General features: G+C 45.4%; 1 protein-coding gene across 1 annotated transcript in view; it reads left to right on the forward strand.

Moving 5' to 3' along the window:
* The window catches only part of SAMD4A (sterile alpha motif domain containing 4A), a 206189-nt gene that overhangs the window by 99815 nt on the left and 82643 nt on the right, over positions 1–23731 (forward strand). The window contains exon 3 of the mRNA XM_080809589.1: positions 22196–22714. Within this exon, the coding sequence (XP_080665715.1) occupies positions 22196–22714 (519 nt within the window). The remainder of the gene's footprint in view (positions 1–22195; positions 22715–23731) is intronic.

Consider the following 23731-nt stretch of genomic DNA (forward strand, 5'->3'; position numbering starts at 1 on the left):
TATTTGAGAGACAGAAGGGAGAGAGAGAGAGAGAGAGAGAGCACAAGCAGGGGGAGGGGCAGGGGAGAGGCAGAGGGAGAAGCAGGCTCCCAGCTGAGCAGGGAGCCTGAGGTGGGGTTCTATCCCAGGACTCTGGGATCATGACCTGAGCTGAAGGCAGATGCTTCACTGCCTAGCCAACCGGGTGTGCCTCCCACCCCAAATTCTTTCAAGTAATATTCCCCTTTCTTTGTGCATTGTAAAATTTAAAAGTAGTAAAATAGCCAAAAAATAGACTGCAGGAAGAAGTGGGGGAAACAAGGAACACGGGTATTTCAAATGCTTGTTTTTTTATTGACTCAGGTTTGAATTTTGTGTCTGACAGACTGGTAGGACTTTCTGGAAACACAGATGAGCCAGTTTCTCATCATTCTTGGAGACTGGGACAGAAGGTCAAATATTTAAAGTCAGTTTTTGGTGAATTTTATATATCTACGGTCCTTTGGACCAGGAATATTTGGGAGCTGCTAATAGGAAAGTAGACATTGAGGAGCTATTTTCAGCTAAAGAAAAGAATGAGCAGTATAGCTTATAACTCAGCCACTTTATTCTGATCCTGTCTTCTCTAACAATAGCTCCCTGCTCCGTGCTCTTAAAACACAAGTGCTAATATTACGAGAAATGAGTTACATGAAAAACAGTCTAATCTTTTCTAAAAGTGCTAAAAATACCAATCGGCAACCAAGAATGCATAAACTCTCTTCCCTTTCCAGATGATGCAGGATTGATTCTAGGCAAACACTGGATTTCAGAGGATGCCCTGAGGTGTGGGCATGGGGGGTGGGGGTGGGGGAGTGTGGGGTTGGGAGAGATTGTTATTTATAGGAGTAAAGATCTTTAGACAAGGACATTCAAAGTGGATGCCTTCTTACTCTCCCAGTACTGAGTCTCTATAGATCCATACACCATTGTTTTCCAGGTCATTGTTTGGAAGTGGCTGGTGGCAGGAAGGTTATCATGTTTACTTTTTCTTATGAGAAAACTGAAAACTGAAATCTGAAATACAAGAGATTGCCTCCCAGACTAAGAACCTACTACTATATCCCTGAGTTCCTCTCTGCCACTGGGCAACTGCTTTTGCCTTGCTGGTTCTTACATGGTAACTCTTCCATCTGCGTATCCTTACCCGATCAATCTCTCCGAGTGGGCAAAGGAAACACTTTTATGTGATAGCCTTCAAGATTTGGTTAAGGGATCTTGTCTGGGACCTGAGATAGAGAGGACAGGAGGGGAAAATAAGCTGAAGGAATTCGAGGTAAAACTGGCGTGGGGAGTGGGGGGTGCTGTGGGACAGGTGCATGTGTGTCCAGAGAAGATGGAACGTGTGTGTCCAGAGTCCTACTGGGGCCATACTTCCTTGTCTTCTGCTCCCGGAGGGCACATGCCTGGTCCTCCACCACCACTGATTCCTGTGTTGTGTCTACCTGGAAGTCTCACAAGCGAGTCTGGGGTCACTGTGTCTTTCTGCACACAGCGATCTTTTCTTAGGCTTTTTGTGATTGTAGGATAAGAATTATTTAAGTGAAAAGTAACAGTGTTGGTCCTGTTACAACTGTCACTTTTTTTAAAAAAAGAATTTGTATTTATTTATTTGACAGAGAGACACGGCAAGAGATAGAACACAAGTAGGGGGAGTGGGAGAGGGAGGAGCAGGGATCCCAATATGGGACTCGATTCTAGGACCCTGAGCTCAACGACTGAGCAACCCAGGCGCCCAACTGCCACATTTTCTATTTGGGAAAAAAGTTGCTTCTCAAAATATAAAATTAATAACATGATGCCTGGCAAGTTGGGCCTCAGAAGCTGCCACTCTTTTTTTTTTTTTTTTTTTTTAAATGCATCTGCTGTAGCGTTGCTTCTTGCCAGTGGGGTGTAATTTCCAGTCTGTGACTGAGACTTGGATGGTGCACGTCTCTGGACTGTGTGGAGAGACAGTGTTTAGGGTTGTCATGTGAGGACTGCGGCCTTTTTAGTGTACGATTACTTTATGGCGTGGTTATTTTAAGGGAAAGTTAACTAAGCTGAAGTTGCTTAAATTTAGCCACATGTGTTAACTATCCTTTCCTAAGAATTGAGAAGTAACTTAAGTTAAAATACGATCCAGAAGTCTCTGTTCCAGCACATTCTTTAGTTTAGAATGTTAAGGGGTGAAGAGTACTTAAAGTAACCAGCATCCCTGAGACTTAATGAAGCAGTTAATAGTCTTACTTTTTTTTTTTTTTAACTTCAGAAGCTAGTTGCCATGTAAAGTAAAAAGAAACCGCATGCTTTTAATCTTTTCAGTTGACATTGCCAGTGAGAGTGTTGTTATTGTTAGATAATCATAATGGTATGTTCTGGAGGCTCTCCTCTCCTCACCCGACACGCCCAAATCACTCACACCCAACCAGCAGAGCCGCAGAAAAGAAGAATAAAGCAACGTCTTATTTGCTTTCAGAATTTGATCCTCTATTGTTTTGCAGACACGCTGGGATTTGCTCTTAAACTGCTGTTATTTTCCTAATGTCCATCTAGGCTTAGATTCATGTGTAAGAAGAACCAAGAAAACAAATGAACTAGTCGGGCCGCGCTGCGCTGACCCTTCTCCCAGCGGGCCTTCGCTCAGCCTCACCGTGAGAGGACAGAGACGCCGGCCCCAGGGCTGGGAAGCAGAGTCAGGGCGGCAGGGGAGCCCCCGACATGGCCCTTTGCCTCCACCAGCCTCAGTGTCCCCACCCACTCATGCTGGTTTTGAAAATTAGATGTGATGATGTTTAAAAAGAGTTGTGGCATGTTTGAAAAAGTACTCCACAGATGTTCGATACTAAGTTAGGAACTAAACCAGAGGCCAAGTAGATAAAAGTTTAATTCTATGTGTGCATTGACTATTATATGTGGGGGACACTGGTAATTTTGGAAACTTTTTAGTCGCTTTTCATGGGGCCTCAAGTGAAAAATAGGCAAGGAGACCAGTTCAGTTCAGCAGTTTAAGTTTAACCAAAGTGAGAATTGGAAATTTCCCCAAAGGCGAGCAGTAGAAGTAAGTTATGACAGACCACTGGTCCCAGTGATGGAAAGATTGATGGCCAACACAATGTCCGGCTCAAGAAGAAACCCAGAGCTCTTGAAGAGAGCTATCATAATATACAACGTTTGGTTACAGGGCTGGCCTTACAGAGGGTGTGGGGGTAAATATTAAGGAACACACGTGAGGTGGGCAGTCCATGAAAGGGGTGTGTGATTCAGGGATCCAGGCATGAAGGAGAAGCCGTGTTCACTTCCCACAACATGGCCTGCTGCTCAGGGTCAGGGGGAGTCCGCCGTGTGCATGGAAGAAGGTCGAAGTATGAGTTCATAAGGGAGAAAAGTCCAGAAGTTGGGCTTACTCCCAGCACTCAGAAGGCTGCAGAAACCGCTCGGGCTTTCTGGGTTCCATGTCCGTCTCTTTTCGCTACCGTTTCATTCTATTTGCTCTCTTCTGCAGCCTCTCCATCTCCCCAGACCGGGTCTGTACAGGAGGGAGTCGCAGAAAAACAAAGTAAGGTAGTTTGTCAGGGGCTGTTGGTTGCTGCTAGCAACAGTCGCCAAGTGACACACACACACACACCATATCTGGGTCCCCGGCTTAATCAGCACACAGCCCATTGAAGGCCCGGTTTGTGAGCCTGACATTCCCAAATTCCTGGTAACCCTGGTGGCATTAATACTTATTAATCATCAGTTGTATTTTAAGCATTTACTTTTGTTCCCACAAGTATTTAAGATGGAGTTTCTCAGCGCATAACCAAGTTCCTGAGGTGGGTCTGTACTCTGGCTGTGGCTGCCTTCCTAAAAAGATAAATAAAAAAGGTAATGCAATGGGGAATGAACATGGGCCAAATTAAAGCATAAAAGGAAATAAATTAAGACCAGATCCCCACTCTGCTGACAATATCAGCTGGTTGTCTTTCGGGCGTTCAGTGACTTGTATCAAGCCCTGATGCCTCATACGTAGGCCTGGTGGGAAGGAAGGAAATGAACGAAGAAGGAAAAACACTGTTTTCAGCATTGCTGGCTACCTGGATAACCAGCCCTGGGTTCTCTGCACCTGTTTCCTTCCCTCCGGTACTGTTAGACATGGGCCTCTTGGGGAAGCTGTGTCCCCTGCCAGCACCCGGCCTGGTTCTCCAGGGATGGAGGGGTGTACTGATGCTCTGGCCTTCGTGGGCTTAAGCTCCAGGACATTGAGGGAGGGCTGTCATCGCTCGGAGTCACATAGTCCTTTCCTTTCTGAGGACCCCTGATGGGAATGGGATAACAGGTCACCAGCAACTAATTAAAGGAAGCCTTATAGGCTTGGGCTAACACCCAGGCGTAGGACAGAGTCGGAGGCCCAGGATCACATCGGGGTTCAGGGAGAGTCAGGGGAACCCTTATTTCTGTCTGGGAAGCCCGCAAGGGTGGTGGTGACGGCTGAGCACATCAGTCACACGGGATTCCTAAGTTCTTTACTATACAGGCTTGTGCAGAGATAGAAGAAGAGTGCTCGAGGCTGGTGGGGAATCCAGAATGACCTCTTCTCTATCAGATTCAGAAACTTCCACAACTCTGGCCTTGAGGATCACTTCTCCACCTGATTTATTCATAACTCAGAGCCCACCACACACACAAACTCATCTTCCCAACAGAGCTCATCTAGCTGCGTACTTTTAATCAGAAAATTTAGATTACTTATTGCAGATTGCCTGTCTCGTGAAGAGGGAGGAGAAGATGGCACAGGAGTCTTTTTGAAAGGATCGTTTTAAGTGATCATTTAAGCCCAAAAGAAATCACCTTTTGATTATTCAAGACAAAAGTCTCTTTCAAGCCCGCTGATTGAAGTGTGAATTATTCCACACTGGAGAACTGGAGGCAGGTCTCCAGGTACAGGCAGGTGGGCACAATCTTTTAGTGAGTGGCAGATACATGAGATCTTCTGTATGGAATCCCTGAGGCCAATAGACTTACCAAGAAGGGATTTTTAAAAATCTTTGTCATTTCTAACTCCAGGCAAAATATTGGCATGGAAAAAAGTTTTCCAAAGTCAACCCATCGTTGGCTCAGATATTCGTAGAAAATCAGGAGTCAAAAAAAATTAGAAGATAGAGACTTTGAGTCAGGCCTGGTTTCAATTTACATGTGGTTATTCTAACTAGTCAGACAAGGATACCCTCCCCCGCCCCCCACGAATACCTCGTCCCAAGGCATAAATTACTCACCCGTTAGAGACGAATTAACTTTTTTTTAAGGGTTCCACCTTAAGGGTCATTAATTTAGCAAATTAACTGACATTCCTAGAAAAGCTCCATGGCTTGTGCCTGTAAATATTTACCCAGTGAGGGACACTTCAAATGGCACCCCAAAATCACTGGTCCACTTCCAAAGGGTGAGCAGTTTACTTTCAGGAAATGGATTACTCACTTGTGGAATCAGACCAACACCCAGGCTGCTCAGTTTCAACAGACTTTAAAATGCAAAAGGGAACTTTCCTACCTCAAACGTCCAAAAAGCTTTTCCAGAAGGGATTGAGAGGGACGAGTGTGTCGAACCCAGCGAGGCTGGTTCAGCTTGTGGGGTGAGCACCATGATGGTGGCTACAGACCGGTGGTGGGTGGCTGCCAAGGGACACCCCCGAGTGCCTGGAGAGAGATACCTCCTGGGCCTGCCCTGCTTCCGTTTGCCAAACACTCACAAGCAAAGCGAGGGAAATCTGTGGAAAGGCCTGAGCGTGTTCAGCTGACTTGTTGCCCCACCTCAGGTCCCCCCATCTGCCCCCCCTCCCCTGCCCGCCGTTGCCTCTGCTGGTTTCCCTTCTCAGCTGCAGCTGCCCACAGCTGTCTGGGAGACGGATCTGGGCCTGGGGACGCAGCAGCAGTAGGGGCGGGGGGGTCAACAATGGCGTGGTTTTTAACCTGACCCTGTTTGGCCCTGGCAGCCAAACAGTCCTTTAGTAGGCTCACTCTGTGTAGCTTTTGTCTGGAGGTGAAGCTGGGGGCCTCAGAGGGAGACACCGGGCAGGAGGCGGCGGAGCACGGTCTTGCTGTTGTTCAGTTCTGGATGCCAGGTTTTCAGAGAGACACTGAGTAGACCCAGAGGAGTACGGCCAGGAAGCTGTGAGGGTCTAGAAGTCCTATATTATCTAAAGATTATTAAAAGGAACTGGGGATTTGGAGCCTGAAAAAAGAAAATTTAGGGGACATAGCTATGTCATGAAAGGGGAAATAGAACTTTTTAGTATTTTTGATTGGAGTGAAAGGTAATGAAATTTGGCATTTTGGTCATTTTCCAGTGTACGGTTCCATTATCTTAAAGATTTTTTTTTTATTTGATAGAGATCACAAGTAGGCAGAGAGGCAGGCAGAGATAGAGGAGGAAGCAGGCTCCCTGCCGAGCAGAGAGCCCGATGCGGGACTTGATCCCAGGACCCTGAGATCATGGCCTGAGCCAAAGGCAGAGGCTTAACCCACTGAGCCACCCAGGTGCCTGTACGGTTCCATTATCTTATATTCCCACTATATTCTCCTCACCATCCATTTACAAAACTTTTTCATCATCCCAAAAAGAAACTAGTCACACATTGAACAGCAACCTCCCCCCCTCCCCTCAACCCCTGGTAACCACCATTCTACTTTCTGTCTCTTTGAATTTGCCTACTCTAGGTATTCATATAAAAGAATCCTGTGATATTTGTCCTTTTGTGTCCGGCTTCCTTTATTTAGCATAATGTTTTTGATTTTTATCCATGTTGTAGCATGTGTTAGAATTTCATACCTTTTAAAGGCTGAATGGTATCCCATGGTGTATGTATACTGTACTTCGTTCATCCGTTCATCTGTCGATGGACATTGGGGTTACTTCTGGTTATTGTGAATAAGGCTGCTATGAACACGGGTGTGTAAGTGTCTCTAGATTTATTCTTCGTGGTTTCAGAAAAATGACCTTTGTTGAATGGAAAGAAGTTGCAGAGAGCCCAATGATGGCTTTAATGATCCTAGCTCCACTTGATGGTGGCTAGGGAGGAGCTCGGCCCTGGTGACCGTTGGGGAGGAATCATGGAGTGAGACCCCCACAGCTAGTAAAGGAGGAGCCAGAGAATCTCTGAGGGCCCTTCCATCTCCAGAATTCTGTGATTCTCAGGTAGATGGAGTGCGCCTCCTAAGGGAACCATCTGGAAGGGGAAAAAAGTGGTATTAGATCAACTTCCCTCCCTTCCCACCCCCCTGCCCCCAGGAGAAATGGGATGGTAAATCATGTACCAGTCAGGAGAGTGACTTGTGGAACAGTCTCTGGCTTGGACTTGAGATCAGAGGCAGATGATACTGTAAAGTTCAGAGGCTCTGCTCACTCTTGGGGAGACCTTCCCAGAGCTGCTTAGAAAACTTTCTTGCGCAGTAGCAGCCCAGGCTGAGCGGGTGGGAGTGAAGTCCAAGGTTCTCAGCACAGTGCCCTCATGTGTACCCAGAGAGGACGGCCGCCTCTGGGAGACCTGGCCGAGCCCTACCTCCTTGTTTATTGGGTCCAGGACAGGGAGTGAGGGAAGGTGGGGAATGCCGGGCCGGGGAATGTTCAGGGAAGAATGTCTACTGAGGTGGGGATATCCTGAGATCCAACACAATTAGCTCCATTCTGTCACAGTTGGGGGTTTTCTTATCATTAGCTAGGGAGGTCTAGCCAGAGAATTCCAGTATTCCAGAGTGAGTTTAATTGTGGGTGATTTCATTCTGCCCTTTTTATGTCGAAGCCAGAGGCTTGCGTCATATAACAGTGAATTCAGGGAGATTTTTATTTGCATGTGAATCATAGCTTTTCCAGCTGAATGTCACTTACTTGGAATTTTTGTCTGATTTTGTTTTTGTTTTTGTCTCTTGGTGTTTTTCCATCGGGCTCTTTGGCTAACCAGAAAAAAAAAAAAAATAGAGGAAGGGCTCAATCTGACTGAGCAGGGTTTGAGTTGGCAACTCAAAAAGGAGAGTATTATGAATGTGAAAAAAAAAGAAAACGGATGCTTTATTTTGCTTTGAGGGAGGGACCGAGGCCAAGTCAAATTGAGAGCTCTAATTTGGGAATGGTGTTATTACAGGTCACTGGGAGTTGGTTATGCTCTAAATTGGGAGGCCAGTCACATGAGGAGGCAGCAAAGACGGATCACATGGGGGACGGTCGGGGCCCTTTTACAATGAACTTTTATTTTATTTACTACACAGTCGAAATATACCTCTGTCCCGTTGAGAAACCAAGTCACCTCACCGGCTGGTGAACAGTCCGTGTCTGGGCCCATCAGTGGTTCTCTTAGTGAGCCGGTTCTTCCAGTGTGTATGTCTTCTGGGACTTTATTTAGGTGCTGGAATGTGTTCAGTGATTAGTGGAACAAGTCATGTGCTGAAGGTTGTATGTCTGCTCTTCACCTTTGCCTACGGGTCTTAACTGTGAGGGGCTCGCATCCTTCTCTTCCAAAGGCCCTTCCCATCTTAGATCTCAAGGTTAAGACATTCTGAGAGCTCCATATATATTTCTATCTGTGCGGTTGTATGTAACTATATTGAGGTGATGATTTCTACTTATTAGATCATCTTTCATATTCTGTTACTATTACTCTCAGCTTGCAAAAAAGAAACCAAAAAAGATGGGCCCTGCCCCACCATGGGCAGTTAGGAGCGAAGTATTCTTCTACTCAAAACTGCAGACTTCTGATGTCTTCGGCGTCCCAGAGATGATCTGGAAAGGGTGTGGGTGGTAAGCCGCTGAGTTTTCTTGGGAGAATCAAAGTTGGCTTTTTTTTTTTTTTTTTTTTGGATGTAGAAAACCTGAGTTAGCTAGCTGTGTTTGACATAAAAACAAAAATATGGCCCAAGAAGGATATCTAGAATTGAACGTCCCGTGCAAACAAGTTGTGCTCATGGTCCTAAATGGGGCGCGTTACTAAGTCCATGACACACAGAGTCTGCTGGTGCTTCCAAAGCATGTGGACCGGCGATGCTTGTGATCAAGGTTAGGAATAGAAGGTGTGTGGAAACTTTCTATAAAAGGCAGCTGGGGCCCCTGGACTGGTGTGGATGAGTGGTCAGGAAACTCTGGCACTGTTCACAGTCCTACCGGAGCATGGCTTCATGACCTTGGATGAGCTTCTCTGTGCCTCAGTTTCCCCGAAGCACCATATTGGTTTAGAGAGGGGACAATGAGGGGTTCCAGAGATGTGTATGAAGTGTGAGATGTTACTGGTAAATGGAGGGAGCGTGGTGTCCCCTGGGGTCACGGGAGCTGGAACCAGGGCCATGTATCCTCAAACACGGCTGGGCCGCCGCTCTCTCCTCCAGCATTGCCCTCAGTGGGGGATGCCTCTGACATCACAATACCCAGCTGAACACTCAATAATGAGGAGCCGTGCCCAGGGGCCACCAGAGGAGGAGAGAAAAGGAGGACAAAGTGGAGAGGGAGGAGATGGAGCGATCCCTTATGTGATAATTCCATCAACTCACAACTTTTCACCTAACATCCGGTTCAGCTGTAATGTGTTCAGCTCCATATCACCTGTACAGCGTCTGTGCCCTCTCCCTCAAACTCAGCAAAATCTTACGGTCCTCTAATCAAGAGAGTTTTGCTCCTGTTGCTGCATGTCTCGTGGTTCACCGTCAGACCTGTGAGTTGATACTTCTTCACCAAAGGGCTCTCCGGAGCAACCGTCTAGAGGTAACGCCTCCGAGGCCCCCCTCCAGCCTTCTGGGAGCAGCAGAGAACTCCGTGGGGGCGGGGGGGAGGGGGGACAATGGGGAAGTGGTTTGGGAGTGGGCGGTTCTGTGGGAAAGATGCTTTAAACCGGAAATTCTCACCTTCATTTTATCGAGAGCCCTAACCCCAGGCCTGGAGAGACTGTACTGTTCCGATAGGTCCCTGCAAACTCAGGGAAGCTGGGTCATGGCCTCCCTGTCTAGTGCTCACTCTTTTTTACTAGCAAGGTTGCTTATGGATGGAAAACTGGAGAGATCACCCCTGTCCTAGAAATATGATGACATCTCGCTTGCTTATTTGTTGATGACTTTTTAAAAATTCAACAACTTCCTCTTAAAAATAGGTCCCTGCCCTCCCCCCTCTCTTTGCACTGATTCCTCTTAGCTCCTCTCCTTGTAGGCAATTATTTTTCCTACCTGGTTACACATCAGGCCTAAGCTGCTGATCGTCCCAAAGCTGGAAATTGGAGGCCTTGATTTTCTCTTAGCTCCTTTGACCTGTGGTTCTCAAACCTAAGCCTGGATCCAGATCACCTAAAGGGGTTTTTAAACAGTTTCTGATTCAGTAGATCTAGGACGGGGTCCCAGAATTTGCATTTCGTACAAGCTGCTAGGTGTGTGTGTGGGGGGGGGGGTACTACACTTTTAGAACCAGTGTCTCAGGCCTTTTCAGCTCTCCTGTCCTCTCCTCCTCCCCTTCCCAAGTCTGTAGGAGAGGAGTCCATGGGGCATTTTCCTTAGATGATGGTAACTGTCACCAACAATTACACACCATTCACTATGGGCCAGATAGTGGTCCCTTGCTTTACACAGGTTAGAGAATTCAAACATCATGACGATCCTATGAGGTATCCCATTTTCCAGATGAGGAAACCGAAGTGTACCGAGTGGTTATGTAAATTGCCCATGGTCACACAGTTAACCAAACAGAAGATCAGGATTCAAGATTCAATCCCATACAATACAGCTATTACCTTTCTTTCCCTTTTCCTCAAGTCACTTAGAGCATCTGATGTTCCTACAGTCCTTGGAAGTGAATACCTCAGAAGGGAGCCCCAAGGCAAACTGAGCCCATCTTAAGTACCTGTAACCTGTGTCTTGGGGTCTGGGTTTCCAAACAGTTGGGCTCCCACCTCTGTGTGTGTGTGTGTGTGTGTGTGTGTGTGTGTAGGTTGGTGGGAGGTGGCTGTTGGAGAGCCGACTGAGACTCAGAGATCCTCTGGAGGGACTAAAGTGAAGACACTGAGGGCATCCACCTCTGAAAAAAGGCCAGAACTCCCCTTCTGCTGAGGCCAGTGTCCCCTCACGATTCTGCCCTGGTGCAGAGGTTTCCACTGTTAACACTGAGCACCCTAACCAGAGACAGACAAAGCTGAGAAGGGAACAGATCTGCTTTGTCATCGGCTGTGATAGAAAAACGCATGGATCTTTTATCCAGTCTGGTCCAGCAAGCCTGTGTGATCAGCACTGACCTAGACAAGCATTAGAAGACACGTCAGGGGAGGTACTGTCCCTGCCCTCCGGGAGCCAGCAGTCTCACTGAGGAGAGTGTCACACAAGTGCATACGTCATTGAGCTGGTCTGTGCAGTACAGAGAGGCAGTGAGGGCCAGAGGAGATCAGGGATTCGAGGGAGTTGGCAGATTCTTAAACCATGTCACGGATGATGATGGAGGTCAGGAGGCCAAAGATTTAGATGTATACGGGCATTTCTGCAGCAGAGAATCTTTAGTAATAAAAAATGTTCTCTTTTAAGATTTGAACAGCCAAAGTTGTCTCCATTGGTGTAGTGATGATCAATTAAGCTTTTTGTGTTTTTCCAGTAAATAGTGTTGGATGCTGGTCGGAGGTCTGCTGGAGGTTCTGGGGTTATTTTAGAAAATGGATTCTATTCCTTACAGAGTTGCCAGTTGGCTCTATAATTGAAGACCTTCTTAAAGTATTTTATCCACCTCTCTGCTCTGATTCTCTCCAAATCCTTTGTATTGCAGACATTTCTATGGGGTACAAAACTTTTCCCATGGTTATCTCTGAGCCTGCACACCCCGTCGAAGAGGACAGATCCTAACAGTCACCATCTACATTGGTAGAGGCCAAGGATAAAGACCCAAGAGCTTAATAAATACATCTACCCTTAATGGTGGTGACGTAAAAGTAGATTAAAACAAAATAGGCTGCTGTGGTCCCTCCCAACTCTGGACCAGTGTTGCCTAAGTCTTCCTGCTGTCTTTGGGTCTTCCTTTGGTTAGAATTCCAGACGGTGTGTTTGAAGCTCAAGAAGGTTGAGTGAGAGGCCTTCGTCCATAGTCTTTCTGTGGGCTCTGAGCCCTTGTCTCTTCCGGCAGTATTCCCACAAAGTCTACTCAAGCAGACCGTCCTCAGCTGGTCTGTGCTCCTGCTTCTGGTCCAGCCAGTGGCTGGTGAGCCCGTTAACTTCACGGTGGGATGCCCAGAAGGAGAGAAACAGCCTTGGCCACTCTCATTTCTGGTTGCAGAATTTTATCCCTTGCCATTGTCCTTCTTGCTCGTCTTCCTTCTTATCCCACTGCCCCAGAGGGCTTTAGAAATTAAAAAGGACCTCCCCGATTCAAAAAATCTGAAAAAGCTTGTTCTGATTTCATCGGCAGACCTACCAACCTGAACACAAGTTTGGTACACAGATAACAGATGAACAAAAGCTGTTTACCTTTGCATAAATTCTTGGATTTGGCTAATAGCTCAAGAGAACCCCAGAAAAGGAGGTACACCTCTCCCTCCCTCTATGGGGCTATACCTGGTAAGGACAAGTGAGTGGGATTGGGAACGTTCTAGGGTTGCTCACCCAACTCTGTCCTTGTACAGAGTTGGACAAGGGCCCTTCTTTTCAAATACAGTAACAGTTAATTTGTGACCATGGATTCGAATATCTCCCCTCCACAAAATCGTCCATTCTCTCCTCCATGGAATAACTTGTACATGTATTTCAGATTTCATACTTAAATGAGGGATACATAAATCTTACTACCAACTTTTCTGGCACGTCTGTTTTGGGGGTGTATGTACGCTGTTCCTTGGTGACAGTGTTTACACACATCACAGGGTTCTTACATTCACACTTACACTTTGGATTCCCATCTCTGAAGATGGGAAATTTTGTCTAGAAGTTTTGAGCAACTTTGCATTTTAGAACGCGTGGGACCCAGTGACTTAATGATCCAGACTCCTTTAAAGGTGTAGAATGACTCCCTGTTGTCAGAGGTGAAACAGCCCTTCTCAGACTTTGTAAGTTTGTAAACCTGTTGTAGGAACTGGCTCTTGTACAGTTTGGTCTGTTGGGTCCGGCACGAACTATTCTTTGGAGACTTGACGTGTTTGTATTCCTCCCAAGGCATTCCTTATTGACTCCCATCTGGATTTTGGTCTCGGGAGTTCTTCACTAACAAATATGTTTGCAGTTAGGCTACCTGGACAGCAGGGTGCTTCTTGCAAGGTTCTCATTTCTAGTGCTTCTCCTGGAAGAAGGCCCGAATCTGGGTGTTGTAGTACAAAGCATGGTTTTCTCCTCTGCAAGGTCAGCATCAGGATTGCTAATTCATTATTTTGAAATACTATTGGAGAGTCATTTTGTGGTATGTGGGGTTTTGTTGATGGTGGTCTGGGAGTGCGAGAATGGCACTGAAGATTAGTGAGTGGGAAAGCTTCCTGCTTTTGGAACATTTTAGCCTCTCCTCTGAGGGGTTTCTGGTATAAAAAACTAGCCAAATGTGGTTTAGAAGGATTTGTCTTGCATGTGTCGGAAGTAAGGTAACATTTTCTTCATCTCTAATTTATATGACTCTTAGGAGACCCTTTCCTGTGAGGTTTTATTAGAACATAATTACTCATGGCCAAAAAATTTGGATATACAATAGTCTTAACACAATCCTATTGGCATTGGTTTTCTTTCTTTCTTCAACAGATGTTTGCAAAAGAGTCATATTAAATACATCTAATTCTGCTGTCTCAGCCTAACAAAACTTTATCATGAAGATTACTTTAATTGGTGTCAGTTATAATCAAGAAAAGCACCCATTATGCTTTTGTTTTCTAGCACGTAGGGAAATTTTCCATCCTAACAGAATACTGAGAGGGGAATGTACTAAAGATTTTGAAAAATAAGTTCATCATTTTATTTTCCTCTTTTACATGTTCCTATTTTTATTTGATATTAAAGCTAGAAATAATCAGAATTCTGCAGAATCAATTGAGAAATAGGTGACCAAACAGTTTTGGGGTGACATCTGGTACCTACTATAGTCTGCAGGTCACCCACTCTGTCAGTCTTCATTTAAAAGAAATTTCTAGGGAATGCCAAAGATTTTAAGTAAGAAATCCCAAAGTCTAATAAACCACTATCAAACAAAATGCCTGGGGACAACTTTATATAGCCATTATAAAGTGTGATCAATAAGGAAATGAGAATGGATGGGAAGATGGAGTTATCATCACTACCCTCATGGAGCCTTTGTCTAGTGGAGAAAGACAGAAAATAGATATCGTCCACACCAGGTCACATGATAAATGGTAGGGAGGAAAATAAAGCAGGGAATGGGGGATAAGGAAGTGTAGGGTGAGGCAGTGATGTGGGCAATTTAAAATACTGTGGATGGAAAAGTTCTCACCAAGAAGGCAACATTTAAGCAAAGACAGAACTGAGGGGGGCTAGATGTGGATCTGGGGATAACAGCAGTCCAGACAGGAAGGAGCAAGAGCAAAGGTTGGAGAGTAGGCACATATCTGACATGTTGAAGAAACAGCAAGAAAGCCAGAATGGACTGAAAAGAATGAGAGACCAGTAGTACGGTATAGGGCTGTATCACAGAGGGCCTAATCGCTGTTGTATGGCTTTTACTTTGAGTGAGGAGAGAAGCCATTGGAAAGTTAGATCAGAGAAGTGACATGACGTATATTCTAGTATAAAAAGGATGTTATGTTGTTTGTGGGTCAGGAGGTGGATGGTGAGAGGTAGTCAGAATCTGGGTACATTTTGAAAATTTGGTGCACAGGATTGCTAATAGGTGAAATACGGGATGTAAGAAAGAGCAGTCAAGGATACTCGAAGCCTTCAACCTGAGCTGCTGGAGAGATGGAAGAGCCATTGTTGAGATAGAGAAGAGGACCAAAGGAGCAGATCTTGTGAGAGTGAGGGGGGAGCTCAGTTTTGGAAAGACTAACTTAGGAGATCATCAGAGGAGAGACATAGAGGATGCAACTGAATGTGTGAGTCGGAAGCACAGGGTGAGACCTGGGCTGGAGATACATATGTGGGAGTTGTCTGTACAGATGTGAGGTCAGAATGGAGGCAAGTGGTCAGAGGATCTGGCTGGCTTTGTGCACCGTCTGGGAATGGGCAGCCTCTGTCCTACAAAAGTTAGCCATAGCCAGGAAGAGGTCAGAAACCTGGATGTGAATCCCAACTTGAGCTCTTAGCTGAGATCTCAGAATAGTTTACTATTGGACTGGGACCTTCAGCCATGCCAGTGCCCAGGACAAAAAGTGACTAAGATGGAAAGGCCCCATTGTAGAGATGACCAGATCACTCTGCAGTGGTAAGTGGATCATTGTAGGTATTTTGGGGTCGGGGTACCTTTTGAGGATGGTTAGGTGTCTTTGAGTGTCCAATAGCTAATGACCTTCATGGTCTCAGAGAAAACTCTAATTTTGGGCTGTGAATTCTGCTACACAAATCCTTTTCTTTTCTAGTGAATTCTAGAGACAGTAGCATTTTTGAGTGATTTTTTTTCTTTTTACCAAATAATGTGAAGCCCTAATTAGTTAACTAATAAGCTATATTAGTTAACTATAGCTGTGTAACAGATTACCCCCAAACCCAATATCTTCACACAATATTTCCCTTGCAGTTTTCCAAGGGTCAGAAATTTGAGACAACCTCGCTGGGTAGTTCTGGCTTAAGGTCTCTTGCAAGATATTGACTAGAGCTGGAGAATCCATTTCCAAGGTATTTCACTCACATGGTTGTCAAGCTGGTGCTGGCTGTTAGCCAGGAGGCCCCGATGTCCCCCCACTCAGGCCTCTCCCAGGGCTGCCGGAATGTCTTCATATCTGATGTGGCTACCTTCCCGCAGAGTTAGCGAGCCAAGAGAGGAAGGTGGGAACTACAGTGCCTTTTATGACCTAATCTCAGAACACCTTACCACACTCTATTGGTCACATAGACCTGTTTGGATTCAGTGTGGGAGGAGAGTACACAAGGGTGTGACTACCAAGAGGCAAGGATCTATGGGAGCCAGCTGAGAAGCTGGCAGTCACCCTCCTTGAAAACAGAGAAGGTTTCTGTCCATTCAGTCCTTTGTATCTGCTCGAAGCACCACTTGTAACAGTAGGAACTCAGTAACTACAAGCTGCCCAGGTCCCCCATAACATCTAGTCCAATCCTCATGTTTTTCGGGGCTACACCAAATCATGGGACTGTTTCACCAGTCATTTCTAGCACAAGAAATTATCTTGGGAGACCGTAAGCAAGTGTCAGTGCCAATACAAGAATCCCACCATTTGCCATGTTGGTATTTGCCATTTGTCCCCCTTTTTAGGTGCCCTGTCAACTCACACTCCTACCAAATGCATAGTGTGTGCTGTCTGTCCCTGAGTTGTGCAGAGTTGCACTACATTTAGAAGGTTTTATTACACGATGTGTCTAGGATTGAGTTTGTCATATAGAGAGAATTTGACCATTTAAGATCCCCTAGTATTCCTGCCTTTTAGTGCATTTATTTAAACAGTACTTCTTATATGTGTGCACTTACTTTCCAGCCATCTCTCACATAAGCTAATTACCTAAATATACTTGTGAGAAACCCTTTTATAGTAAATGTTATTAAACTGAAAACAAGGGTATAATAAAATAGCAATTTAAGGGTAATTTACTAACAACTGGAGCCCTTAAACATTGACATACCATTGGATAGTAATATTACCAGACTTGGTATTTAAACACAATCTTTGTCACTCCAAGAATCATTGGGACAGTTTCCTAATCCTCATGGCCTTTTATTATAGCTCCTTTAGGAGTTTCTTTACTACTCTTAAGTCACTTATAAATCATCAACTTTCACCCACTTAAAACACCTAGCAAATAATATCTTCGCTCCTTATCTAGAGAAAATATTCAGAGGAAGTAATGGAGGTGAGTTTGCACCATTGAACCTTGCCATTCTTGGACCTCTGTAATCCAGAGTGTCTACTGAAGAGAGTGATATTGGGGTATATAGTAACAGAAACTACATCACAGAAGTGATTGACTAATTTAAACTTTCAAGATTCCTAAGTCTTCCCCAGTAAGGAGAATCCATTGAATACACATCTCAGTAAAAGCTCCTTGCTCTCTGGAAGATGGTGTGGATGCCACAAAGAAGAGCAATGGACAGGTGGGCAGCACCTAGAATTCATGTCCCAAGTTCCCACCTGGAGGACCTGGCTCCCATTTCAAGGTGGAGATGCTTACTCTCATCAGTGTCCTGGGGATGTTCACCCTGAGGGACTGACTTAGTACTAATGAGGAAGCAGGGAAGTAAACCCCACAATCCTGGCTTATTAATTTGCCGTGAGGAGCCATCACCAGAGGGACTAGATGTACTCAAAGTCCATATACTGAGAACAGGAAGACAGCCTCCACAGGAAACCAAATCACAATCAGAAACCATTAAATCACCCTGAAAAATCATCATCACAGAATCTAGAAATACCTTAAGTTTGCGTGATCAGTTTATTCTTTCCCTAAAGACACTGGGAGATTAGTCACTGTCTGAAAGTTGTTGATGAGTGGATAATCAGGATGAAGGAGGCTGAGGTGAATCTTCAATGGCACCAGTTGGCTTCATGAGTAGATCTCAGAATCTGAAGGAGTGAACTGCTCAAAGCCAAGGGGCTAACACTTCCATTTTTCTAGAGGGAAACTCTTAAAGAGGTATATTGGTTTTTTGGGGTCACATAACAAATTACCCAAAACTTAGCAGCTAAAACAACAATTAACACGTTACCCCATGCATTTTCTGTGGATCAGGAATATGAGTGTTTCTGGCTCAGGGTCTCCCAAATGTTGTCTGGAGTGTGGTCATCTGAAGGCTTAATGGGCTGGGAGTTCTGCTTCCAAGATGGTTCCCTCACAGGGAAGTCACCGCTGCCTGTTGGCAGGAAGACTCAGTCCCTCACTATCAAGACCCTTCTCCCTACTGGGTGGTTTGAGTATTGTCACAGCATGGCGGCTGGCTTCTCCAGAGTGAGTAACCCAAGAGAGAGTAAGGTGAAAGCTTCAGCGCCTCTTTTATTTTTTTAATTTATTTATTTGGGAGAGAGAGAGCAAGCGTGAGCGGCAGGAGGAGCAGAGGGAGAGAGGCAAGCAGACCCCACGCTCGGCACAGAGCCCAACCCGGAGCTCAGTCCCACCATCCTGAGATCATGACCTGAGCCGAAATCAGGAGTCGGACGCTTAAGCGACTGAGCCACCGACATGCCCCTTCAGTGCCTTTTATAACCTAATCCATGAACTCACACACCGTCACTTCCGCCACGTTCAGTTCACTAGAAGTGACTCCCTAAGTCTAGCTCTGCCCTGAATGGGAAAGGAATTAATGAGGCTCCATCTTTTAGAGGAATATCAAGGAAGTGGTGGACAGATTTTAAAACCGCAGTAAGCGTCACCCTGTAACTACTCTTCTTCCTGCATGTCCGTAGATGGCAAGTCTTCTGCTGATCCATGCACTCTATTCAGATATTCATATTATTATATTTGTAAATATCATACACATCTTCACTTCTTATATATAGTTAATGTATTATGTATCTTATGTATTATAGAATCACATATTACCTATATTCTAAACATTAACGTATCTAATTTATGGCCAAACTCTTCTAGCATGATAATCGTTATGTATCTTTATGCTAATTTGCATACCCCCATCCTGCCACCTCCCCTGCCAGGGGGACTGGAGGCAAATGGCTTCACCTCTCTGTGCCTCTCTGTCCTCATGAGTAAAATAAGGCTGTAATAGGACCTACCTCATCAGTTCCTTGGGAGGATTAAATGAGTAATGACATGCACGGAGCTTACAAGAGTGCACACAAACCCCATTCAACACCATTAGCTGTGAGTGTTGCAGCTGTAGGTGCTGCAGGAAAAGTTCGATCCAGTAGTACACCTCAGAAGACCGCCCTCACGGGGCAGCCTCAGGTTCAGGTTCCCGGTGGTAGTAAACAAAAGTCATGGTTGTCTTCCTGGCCACACCCCAGTTCCACACCACCCAAGCCCTGTCCTGAGGATAGAAAAAGACCCATTTCAGGCGTGGAAGGGACCAGGGCCAGGACCCTTGTTTTCCTTTCCCCTTTGCTGCTAATCCCTGGCAGAGAGTTCTTACATGGAGATAACGTGGTTAGTTTGCACTCCGGGTCCTATTTATGTTCTGTTTTTGTTCCTCTTTTTTTTTTTTTTCCCCAGGCTGACCTTTTGCAGAAGGGTAGAATCCCCAAACAGGAAAGTAACCTTGCAGAAAGCCAGGGTGTTCCTCAACCCCGTGAATTTGTATAAAAACTGGTTCCTGAATTTTCTTTCTACACGTACATTTTCCAGGTGTACGCTAGCCACATCTGCTCATTGGGCTGGCATCAGACACGGCTGTGTCTTCCTCTCGGGACCTTTTGCTTCTTGCCAGTGACTCTTTAGTTCCGTGGGCTTAATGAATAGATTTCATCTTTGTCCAAAGCATATTCATAATTAAAAGCATGCTGGGTGTTTCCTGAAAATGTGTCGATGGGACGCTGGAACTGGTGCTTCCTCCGTCTCCCAAAGCTGCTTTAAAAGGGAGGCCATACTAATGGCCAGGGTTGTCTTTTGTCAGGTGGCAGTTAGCTAAATATAGAGTTAGGGAGCCGGGAGGGACCTGCTGAGGTCATGGGTGCCCTCCTGCCATCCTCTTTCCCCATCTGAATGTCTCCAGCCCTGTGGCTGGGCAGCCACGCAGGGCTTCTGAGCCCTTCAGCTGTGGCCAGTCCCAGTTAGAGATGTGAGGTCAGTGGTAATATACACCCTGGATGGCGACGACTTGATGCAAAGAAAAGAGTGTATACTATTTCATCGATGATTTATGTTGATTACAAATTGAGATAATAATGTTTTGATATATTGGATTAAAGAAAATATATCAATAAAATTAATTTCATCTCCCTCTTTTCACTTTTCTTTTAATGCTAGAAAGTTTCAAATACTGTGTGTGGCTCACATTACATTCTACCCAACGGTGCTTCCCTAGACCCATCTATCTCTATTCTTCAGGCCCCCAGGACAGATATGATAAAGCCTTCTTTGGTGACTCCTCTGGGTCTTTTGTCACTCTGACACTTCATTTCTTCTACACATCCAGTCGTAATCTCTGCTGCTTCAATTTGAAGACTTGGACTTCAAATCGTTGAGTCTTCATCTTCTTATGAAATCCCCACATGGAGCATCTCTTCCTGTTGTTAAGTTATAAGCCTTATTTTCTTTCACCCTTTGACTTTCTTTTTTTTTTTCACCCTTTGACTTCCTACCTCTTCCAACTCTGATATTTTTTAATGACCTTCCCTGGGTCATCTTTAAATTCTATAATTATTTTTAAAACTCAGTATCTGAAACCAACCAACATGCGTCTAATGTGGGACGCGATTAATGTAGAGATGAGTAGAAGGCATTACTTCCGCCATTGAGTACTTGACCTGTCATTTTGATACATTACCATGCAAGGAGGGACAGATGCTGCTGGTAACAGTCTTAAATGATGGGACAGTTGAGGCTCCTACAGGCAAAGTAACATACCGAGGTCCCAGGGCAAATTAAGTGGCAGACCTGGGATCCATGCCCAGGGTTGCCCGATTCCAGAGCCCACATTCTTGCATTATATATCATGCCTTCCTTGCCTGACAATTTTCTTTGATATACCCTTGGTCTTGACGGGCTTACAGTACTTGGCTAATGCATTTGTACTTCTGGTCAACAATGACTCTTGAGTGTGTCCTGATATGTTTGTGCCTCACTAGAATCGTGAAACCCTTCTGCTAAATTCCAGAGACCCCTTTTTGACTCTGCAGATACTGCATGAAAGCCAGGAGGACTGCCCTGCCCTAGCCTATGTAGGGTAATCAGTAGGCCAGAGACAATGTCTTCAGGTGTCAGGAGTGACTTTTCAGGAAGGGAGCTTGCTTTCTAGTGGCCCCAGGCTCTGAAGATAACTACCAGTTTCCAGAACAAGCTACTTCTCAAAGGCTAGTCAAAGTCAAAGTACATTGTTTATCCATGTTTACCTAAAGGCAACAAGTGTGTGTTTTTGGTAGAAGGGGACAGGAAGGGATCCTTGAGAGTGTGTCGCAAATGGATCTTCTCATGAAGGAGCCTTGAAGACATGACGCTAAATGAAGTCACCAGTCACAAAAGGCCAAACACTGTAGGTTCCCACTGATATGAGGTAACTAGAGTAGACAAATAGATAGAGACAGAAAATGCAACAGTGGTTGCCAGGAGCTGGGGGAGGGAGAAACAGGGAATTGTTATTCAAGGGGTACAGAGTTTCAGTTTGAAAAGATGAAGAAGATTCGGAAATGGATGGTGGGGATGGCTGCACAACATTGTGAATGTCCTTATTGCCACACAACCGTACACTTAAAAAAAATGGTGAAAATGGTAAATATTATGTTACACATACTTTACCATAATAAAGATAACTAAACAGGTCGTCTGTATGTAAAGAAAAATAGCTTTGCTTCTCATGTGTGATCAGAGGTGCCACCTGAGCTAAGTCTAGCTTTGAGATCTAGCTTTGAGGTCACAGTGGTTTTCTGAGGCAGCTTCTCATGAGAAAGGTGTAGTCTTACTTCACCGAGGTGAGGGGAGTCCTTTCTTTTCCTGACAGGTTTCTCTATCTAGGAAGTTTTACCACCTTCACACAAATGCCTTGGCTAGGGTGTAAACCACTTTTCCACAGATGTCTTCAGAAGGGAAAGCAGCTTGACACCCCCCCACCCCGGCCAAGGATCCAGTGAACCTCTGACAGGACAACACTTCCTTCTCTGTGGAGATTTTCTTAATCCTTATCCCTGTCTATCTGAAGGCGTAGCTAGGCTTTTCTAAGAACACCACTCTATAAATTCTATTTGATTGTACCAAAGTAGCTGTAGCCTCTTTGGAGATGTGAGTGGGAATTAGATTGGGCATCCCAACATCTAAGAACATTTGTTCTGTGTTTCTTTTATGTCACTGCCCCCTGACAACCTGGAGTTAGTTATCCAATCCAATGCATGGGCTGTTTTAAGAAAAACTTAGCCAGGGTACATAGAAGGAAACTCTAACCCATAGGAATTCTCTTTACAGTGTGGTGTTTCATGCCGTGGTGGGTGGATTTGCTTATTTGCCCTGTATATTTTCCCTTCCAGGAATCATTAACCAATGGCAACAGGAATCCAAGGATAAAGTGATTTCCCTCCTGTTAACTCATCTGCCTTTGCTGAAGCCAGGAAACCTTGATGCAAAAGTAGAGTATATGAAACTGCTGCCCAAAATCCTGGCGCACTCTATTGAACACAACCAGCACATTGAGGAGAGCAGGCAACTGCTATCCTATGCTTTGATACATCCGGCCACTTCGCTGGAAGACCGCAGCGCGTTAGCCATGTGGCTGAATCACTTGGAGGACCGCACATCGACCAGCTTTGGCGGCCAGAACCGAAGCCGCTCGGACTCTGTGGATTATGGGCAGACACACTACTATCACCAAAGACAGAACTCCGATGACAAGCTCAATGGGTGGCAGAACTCTCGGGATTCTGGGATTTGCATCAATGCCTCCAACTGGCAGGACAAAAGCCTGGGGTGTGAGAACGGCCACGTGCCCCTCTACTCCTCCTCATCTGTCCCCACCACAATCAATACAATTGGAACCAGCACAAGTACAAGTAAGTTCCCTGGAAGCCCTCTAGAGCAGTCTGGTGTGGTGACTTGCTGTGTGTGGCACGTCTCGCTGAGAATGTCTGCTCCGAGCCCCCTGTAACCCTGGGAGAGAGGGGCTCACTGGAACTGGCTGTGGGAAAGGGATCTTTGGATCCCGTCTTTGTTATTCCTTTCATTCTGGAAAGGTAAAAATATTGGGGGTGGGTGGGGGTGGGTAAAAGTGATCGGTGGTCCAAATATGGGTTACAAACAGACTAAAAAATAAATAAGAGAGAGAATAAATGGTAAAAGAAGGAAACTTCCTGTTTCCACAAGTAGAAATGCCTTTTACCCACATGCCTTTCGCCCTGGGGTTTTTGGATTTGCCAAGACACTGAGTTACGTGTGATTCTCTAAACTTGATTCTAACCCCTGGTTAACCAGATGCCCTTATGGGATTTGTGCATTTTCTTTTTTTTTTTTTCCCCTTCTTTTTTTTTTTCCTTTTTCTTTCTTTCTTCCTTTTTTTTTTTTTTTAAATATATTTCACCCTGGAATGTTCCCTCCCTTGCATTTTCTGGTTTTTGTCCCCCTTGTTGGGGGCACTTTTCCCCCTGACTGGGGAAACAGGTCTGCTAACTGAGAATGCTGCTCTGTGCTGTGGCCTGGTGTGACTGCTGTGGCCTTTTCTTGCTCAGTCTAACTTAGGAGAGGTGGGTCAGGGACAGCTCTGTGGAAGGGGAGAGCAGAGGACAGCTTTCTGCTCCTTCGACCACTAACGCAAAGTACCCTGTGCACAGCTGGGACCAGGGCCAGGAGTCCTCTCTGCGGTTCCCCACTTAGGCTAAGCAAAATGACAAACAGTGGCAACCTGGGACAGGGGCACCCGTCATTAAGCGGAAATCCTTGATGCTAGTTGCTTGTGTCTGTGAATACAGTGTCAGCACTGAGATAACTTTCTCGGGGGAAAGCTTTTGTCACATCTTCCGTGCCTGTCAACATGCAGGACCCCCAATTAAAAGATCTGAGAGTAGTAAGAATTA

The sequence above is a fragment of the Martes martes genome, assembly GCF_963455335.1.
Source record: "Martes martes genome assembly, chromosome: 7".
NCBI classification, from domain to species: Eukaryota; Metazoa; Chordata; class Mammalia; order Carnivora; family Mustelidae; genus Martes; species Martes martes.